General features: G+C 40.0%; 1 protein-coding gene across 1 annotated transcript in view; it reads right to left on the bottom strand.

Moving 5' to 3' along the window:
* Positions 1-7,891, bottom strand: part of TMEM268 (transmembrane protein 268) — a 38,812-nt gene that overhangs the window by 18,073 nt on the left and 12,848 nt on the right. Inside the window, exons 4-5 of the mRNA XM_070759601.1 lie at positions 3,257-3,366; positions 593-700 (exon numbers count right to left, since the gene is read on the bottom strand). Of these exons, the coding sequence (XP_070615702.1) occupies positions 593-700; positions 3,257-3,366 (218 nt within the window). The remainder of the gene's footprint in view (positions 1-592; positions 701-3,256; positions 3,367-7,891) is intronic.

Here is a 7,891-nt window from a genome sequence, read left to right as displayed (position 1 = left end):
ATATAGAGATAGATACTATAGATAGAGGGAAATGAGAGGAGAGAGAGAGAGGTGAGAGAGACACTAGAGAGAGAAAGATAATAGACAGACTAAGATATAGATAGATACTATAGATAGATGATAGAAAGAGGAAGATGAGAGAGAGATGATAGACAGTAGAGAGAGAGAGAGAAAGATAATGGACAGACAGACTAAGATATAGAGAAATAGATGCTATAGATAGATGATAGAAAAAGAGAGACGAGAGAGAGATCAAAGAGAGCGAAGTACAATGAGAGAGAGAGATGAGGGAGTTGATAGAGATACTAGAGAGAGAAAGATAGATAGATAGATAGATAGATAGATAGATAGATAGATAGATAGATAGATAGATAGATAGATAAATTGATCTAGCCCACATTAGATAACAATTGATCATGAGAAATGGTCATGTGTAAAAATTGGCCATAAGTCCCTTTTTCCAGTGTCGTTGTAACTTCGAGCAGTCACCAAATGGACTGTTGTACATTCAGGACTGCCTGTAGAGCCCTTTGTCACCAACAGAGTACTGCATGCCCCAAGTGCTTCCCCCACAGTTCTCTGGGATTCTTACTGCAGCAATGACCATCCTTATTCCTCTGGAGTTGTATGATAGGTACGTTCTCATCTCTGGCACCAGCACAGCTCGTAGTATCAAAGTTTCCCACTGGTCTTCTGTCACCTGTTTGGATAATTGCACAATATCAGACGCGTGTCTGGAACCAGAGGAGGAGATTTGGGCTAAACTTCATGGGAAATTTACTTGGGATAAAAGCTGTTGAAGTATGGTATGGTATGGTATGGTATGGTACGGTACGGTACGGTATGGTGTGGATGGGACGGGATGGGATGGGACGGGATGGGACGGGACAGGAGGAGTGGAGCGGAGCAAAGCAGAGCAGAACCGAACAAAACAGAAAATATGGAATGGGATGGAATGGAATAGAAGAGAGGAGAGAGGAGGGGAGAGGAGAGGAGAGGAAAGAAGAGTAGAGGAGAGGAGAGTAGGTGTTGGAAGGGACTTAGAAACATAGAAACATAGAAGACTGACGGCAGAAAAAGACCTCATGGTCCATCTAGTCTGCCCTTATACTATTTCCTGTGTTTTATTTTAGGATGGATATATGTTTATCCCAGGCATGTTTCAATTCAGTTCCTGTGGATTTACCAACCACGTCTGCTGGAAGTTTGTTCCAAGGATCTACTACTCTTTCAGTAAAATAATATTTCCTCACGTTGCTTTTGATCTTTTCCCCAACTAACTTCGGATTGTGTCCCCTTGTTCTTGTGTTCACTTTCCTATTAAAAACACTTCCCTCCTGAACCTTATTTAACCCTTTAACATATTTAAATGTTTCGATCATGTCCCCCCTTTTCCTTCTGTCCTCCAGACTATACAGATTTTTGAGTAGAGTCTCCATCATTTTAACTATAACTGATGTCAAGCTAACTGGCCTGTATTTACCAGCTTCTTGTGGATAGGCACAACACTGGCCATTCTCCAATCCTCAGGAACATCTCCTGCTAACAGGGATTGGTTAAACAAATCAGTCAGGGGGGTAGCAATGACAGATCTGAGTTCTTTAAGAACTCTGGGGTGGATGCCATCTGGACCCATTGCCTTATTTATCTGTAATCGTTCAAGTTCTTCTAAGACATCGGCTTCTAAGATCACTGGAGCTGAATCTTTGGAGGTCTTCTAGTCCAACCCCTGCTTAGGCAGGTAACAGAATGTCAGTTAAGTGTCCCTTCCCTACCTTTAAACATACCCATCATCCATCTGTCACTATAGGACAGGGGTGGCAAACTATGGCCCCTTTAGGATTTGTGGACTTCCCAGAATGGCTGGCTGGCTAAGGAATTCTGGGAGTTGAAGTCATGAAAATGCCATTGTTCCCCATTGTTCCCCAGGCTGGCTCAGGAATTGTGGGAGTTTTGGGAGTCTCTCAAGCAGGAGACCCTACCCCATTTCTGAGAGATGGCAGTCCAGTCTCTCCTTGAAAGCTTCCAGTGATTTATCTCCCACAACTTTCGAAGGCAACTTCTGTTCCATTGGTCGATTGCTCTCACTCAGAAAATTTCTCTTGATTTCCAGGTTGAATCTCTCCTTGTATAGCTTCCATCTGTTGCTCCTTGTCTGGCCTTCAGGTGCTTGACCCCCACACCCTCTGTGGCAGTCCCTCAAATATTGGAAGACTGCTATCCCATCTCCCCTGGTCCTTCTCTTCACTAGACCAGTGTTTTCCAACCTTGGCAACTTGAAGATATTTGGACTTCAACTCCCAGAATTCCTCAGCTGGCTGGGGAATTCTGGGAGTTGAAGTCCATATATCTTCAAGTTGCCAAGGTTGGGAAACATTGCACTAGACTAACAAGGCCCAGTTCCTGCAAACCGTCCAGCCTATGTTTTAGCCTTAACCAGCTTAGTTGCTCTTCTCTGTCCTCTTCGGGACCGCCTTCTGCCGCACGAATCCCAGAGACCAGTTAGGTCCCACAGAGTTGGCCTTCTCTGGGTCCCGTCGACTAAGCAATGTCATTTGGCGGGACCCAGGGGAAGAGCCTTCTCTGTGGTGGCTCCGACCCTCTGGAACCAGCTCCCCCCAGAGATTAGGATTGCCCCCACCCTCCTTGCCTTTTGGAAACTCCTTAAAACCCACCTCTGCCATCAGGCATGGGGAAATTGAAACATCTCCCCCTTGCCCATGTAGTTTTTGTGTATGATTTGATTGTGTGCTTGTTTTTTATATATTGGGGCTCTTTTGGATTTTTTTAACTTAAAACTGTAATTTAGATTGCGAAATTTGTTAGATTTGTTACTATGTTTTGTTTACCATTGTTGTGAGCCGCCCCGAGTCTACGGAGAGGGGCGGCATATAAATCCAATAAATCTAATCTAATCTAATATCTTTCTAGAGTCTCAACCTCTTCTTTATAGCATCGTGACCAAACAACCAGTCAATTTCAGTATTGCCAGTTGGGATGGAAGATGCTCAAAAAACGTACATGTTTATAGCTAGCCAGAAAACAGCATGAAGTCCTCAGCAGGTCCAGCTTAACTTGAACTAGATATTAAGCTCGTTTATACCTATGTATGCTATTATAGATACGTATCTAAAGGACATGTATGAACAGGCAAGCAGGAGATAAAAATGTGGAGTTGTGTCTAAAGGGGAAGTCTGTCAAAAGCTCTGATTTTTTTTGTTGTTGTTGCGTGTTTCAACAAGACTGGAAGCCTCACCTCTATTCCCAACGTTTTCAATTTTTTCCCCCAAGAATTCATGAGGACCGGGTGGGAACGATGGGTCTTTTGAGCTGTCAGCACCGCAAGAACCTGTCCGTTTGGAATGTCTGCAATGCAACAGTTGGGAAAATTAATTGTTCAACGTTGTCAGGTCAAACCACAGTCTATCAATTGCACAATTCACAGTATGTCATCAATCATATTGAGGTATTTTGCAAGAAAAGGACTCAACATTTCTGCTCGTAATAAACTTCCTTATTCCAGTAGACTTGAAATTTTAGGCCTGGATAACTTTGAACTACGCTGTCCTATTGCTCTCCTATACCTCCTATACCTTTCTTCTATTCCCATATCTCTTCTTCTATTCTTTCATTGATAGGTTCTATTCCTATACCTTCTTTTCTATTCTTTCTTAGATATATTTTACTATGAGTATCTCCTCTATAACCTTCATCATGTATTTTACTGTGTGTGTGTGTGTGTGTGTGTGTGTGTATATATATATATATATATATATATACACACACACACACACACACACACACATACATACATACATACACCCACTAAAACCCTCATTGTGTATTGGACAAAATAAATAAATAAAATAAATAAATAAATAAATTACAATTTAAGTTTAGTACACGAGATCATCTATCTTAACGTCCTACCTGTTAACGACTACTTTAAATTTCAGCCACAATAACACCAGGGCTATCAATAGATACAGACTATGTGGTGGTTGTGCCCCGAAGCAAAGGTTTATTGATAAAAAGGTATAGAATTGATCGCAACAGATCACAGAAAGACAAATAGAATATAGTCCAGATTTTTTTTCTATTAGGAACAATAAGGAAACAACACCCACAAAGTATACAACATTTATTATTACATATTATTACAGCAGCAAGAATTGTTTATGCTCAGCATTTGAAAGATCGGAAAATATGTTGATAAAATATACAGGTGTGTTGAAATGGACATGTTGACAGTACAACTAAAAGGACAAAATAACTCGGATTATTATGATGTGTGGATCAAATGGTACCACTGGACTAAAACAAAAACTGGGAAAGATTGTGAGACAATGTGAGAAGGAGACCAAGATATGAGATAATGTAAACATTTGATATATTGTAAATATATGTGTAATAATAATGTATGAAATTTGGGTGCAGATCTGTACTGAAATGTTTAAAGAAAACTTAAAAAAAATAGATACAAACTAAATGTATTCTGAAAATACGTCTTCTGCAATAGAGTAATAAATGTCTGGACCACTTTACCTGATCCTGTTGTTACTTTCATTCATTCATTCATTCATTCATTCATTCATTCATTCATTCATTCATTCATTCATTCATTCATTCATTCATTGTTAGAGTTGAAAGGGACCATGAAGGCTATCGAGTTCAACCCCCTGCCCAAGCAGGAACCCTATAGTACACCAGTCAAGTGGCAGTTCAATCTTCTCTTAAAAATGTCCAGAGTGTTGGAGTTCACAACATCCCCTGGTAGGTTGTTCCATTGGTTGATCGCTCTGACCGTCAGGAAGTTTCTCCTTATCGCCATGTTGAATCTCTCCTTGGTCAGTTTCCAGCCGTTGTTCCTCGTCCGGCCCTCTGGTGCCCTGAAGAATAAAGTGATCCCCTCCTCTCTGTGACATCCCCTCGTCTACTTGTAGACTGCTATCATGTCCGCTCTGGCCCTCCTTTTCTCTAGGCTATCCATGCCCAGTTTCCTCAGTCTCTCCTCATAAGTCTTGGTTTCCAATCCCTTAATCATCTTGGTTGCTCTTTTTTGCACCTTCTGCAGAGTTTCAATGTCTCTTTTGAAGTGTTATCCCCATACCTTTTATCTTAAACTGTCTACCGTAGACCTTACACATTTCTTAAGAGGTTCCTAAGGGAACACATTTATATGGACTCATTTTATGTATTTATGGCTGCGTTTTCCTTCTTCATATCCATTTATTTGTGCCATTTTTTATGGGTCCCGTTTCCCTGCACTTGTTGACAAATAAAATAACTAAACAAACCAACAAAGCATGGTTTCATCCGAGAAGCTTCTTCGGTTCTGACTAAATCCATCCATTCCCCACCACTCGGTCCAGGAGTGGGTTCTAACTTACATCACTGCCTGTTTGCTTCCTCCCAGGTTGTCACATCTTGTTGGTGCCCAAGCACAGCACCAAAAAAAATAAATATCATTTTTTTTAAAAAAAAAGTCCAAAACAAAGATGGCAATGCATGCCCAGTGCTGACAACTTGGCTTAATTTATAAAAATTAAAAATCAGTGCAATTGGTTAAAGATAATTCTGGCTTAGCAAGTGTTGCTAAATTGCAACGGGCAACCCAGCCAATGGAAATATTTTCGGGGTCTGCCAAATAGAAGCTTAATCTGAAATGTCTTTGCAGCACCGGTGTACCAAATTACCCACTTCTGGTGTCTCGTCTGATTATCAATTTCCATTAAGATTCAGATTTCCAGATGCAATTTCAGCGCGACAGATTTCGGGAGCGGGGAGAAAATGAGTTAATGGATAAAACTTGGAAGACAGAACATCTACATATTCCGCTTCACGTTGTTCATCAAGTGATGCTTTTGGGAAACATTGCTAATGCTGCAGAGAAGAAACCGTGCGCTGCGCATATCCGTGAATCTCCAGGAAACGTTTAGAAGAATATTTTAACTGCATTGGGGAAATGATGAGCAGATCCAAAGACGTTATTTGCTAATGTATGTTTAAGATGAGCACAACTGAAGCACAAAAGGGAAAAAAAGGGATGATTTTGTTCAAAAGGCATGAGAAGTTTTAGGGTTTTTTTGACAAAGCTTCCTTTTGAAAAAGAGATAAATTTAAAATGAAAGGACATAATTACATATTGTTTTTATACAGCTTAGCAATGGCCCTGAGTCGAATTCGAAATCTTTTCCATGTAAAGGAAATGCTAACCTTTTAAGCCCTTGATTTGAATGAATGGAATGTCAAGTCTTTGTGGCTGATTTACTGTAACAAAAACCACGTAGGATACAATCGCAACGACATGAATATTTCCATCCTAAGTGCTAAAGCCCACTGCAACTATATCGCCAAAAAGGCTTCCAGAGTTGTAAACCTGATCCTACGCAGCTTCTGCTCTGGCAATCTCACACTACTGACTAGAGCCTACAAAACCTATGCCAGACCCATTCTCGAATACAGCTCATCTGTCTGGAACCCATACCACATCTCAGACATCAACACTCTTGAAAACATCCAAAGATATTTCACCAGAAGAGCCCTTCACTCCTCCACTCGAAACAGAATACCCTACGAAAATAGACTATCTATCCTGGGTCTTGAAAGCTTAGAACTGCGGTGCCTAAAACACGATTTGAGTATTGCCCACAAGATCATATGCTGCAACGTCCTTCCGGTCAACGACTACTTCAGCTTCAACCGCAACAACACAAGAGCACCCAACAGATTCAAACTTAATATTAACCGCTCCAAACTTGACTGTAAAAAATATGACTTTAACAATTGAGTTGTCGAAGCGTGGAACTCATTACCAGACTCAATAGTGTCAACTCCCAACCCCCAACACTTCTCCCTTAGACTCTCCACGATTGACCTCTCCAGGTTCCTAAGAGGCCAGTAAGGGGCGTACATAAGTGCACTGATGTGCCTATCGTCCCCTGTCCAATTGTCTTTCCTTAACTCATATATCATATATATTCTCTCCTTATCTCTTATATCATATATATTCTCTCCCTCCCATCTACTTCTCTTCTTTTTACTTTCTATCGTTATATATTAATGCCTATTCTCTTCCATATGTATTGTATATTGGACAAAGAATAAATAAATAAATAAATAAATAAATAAATAAATACTCAAGCTCATAACGATAGGTTAATGATTCTGATTTATAACGGTCCAATGTTTTTTAAATTGATTTTAAAAAATTGAATTAATTTAATTTAATCAAGCTCATATGATAGGGTAATGATTTTGATTTAGAACGATTGAATGTGTTTTCAATTTTTAATTTATAAAAAAGTTGATAACGATTTAATGTTTTCATTCACAACAGCTGTTCTCTGTTCAAAATAGAAGATTAAATTAAATGATTATTTTTTTACAAAGCCCCCGAACAGGTTAAACGTTATTATGCCTAACCACCATGTTTTTTTGCCAATGGTGTGAAATGATTGGTTGTTTTTTTTTACCATTTCTGCAGAAATCCGGATGCTCCTTTCCTTTATTCCAACAATACATGATGCTAAAGGGTAGTCCTTTTTCTTCTTCTTCTTCTTCAATGTCTTTGACTTGGTTTCCACCACAAATCATGTTGAACAGGTGTTCCACTGTGCAATGCACCTAATAAGAACTTCACCTCTCAGTGCCTGGTTATTCCTTCCTTGAAGATCCTTGCTTGTTTTCAGAACAGGAGAAACAAAATATTTCATCAGCTCATTTCCTCCAGGTGGGTAGAGTCCAGGAGAAGATTAAACATTTGCAGGTAAAGATCAAAAGGTCAGCAGATGGCCCTCTGAAGTCCAGCAAAGCTTCATTCCGGGCTTCTCCTAGCATGCTCCAGTTCTTTCTTTCTTTGACTCTGTTGAGAATTTGTCTGAAGCAATAT

This window comes from Erythrolamprus reginae, chromosome 8 (assembly GCF_031021105.1).
Source record: "Erythrolamprus reginae isolate rEryReg1 chromosome 8, rEryReg1.hap1, whole genome shotgun sequence".
Classification (NCBI taxonomy): domain Eukaryota; kingdom Metazoa; phylum Chordata; class Lepidosauria; order Squamata; family Dipsadidae; genus Erythrolamprus; species Erythrolamprus reginae.
This window is presented reverse-complemented; position numbering and strand designations above follow the sequence as displayed.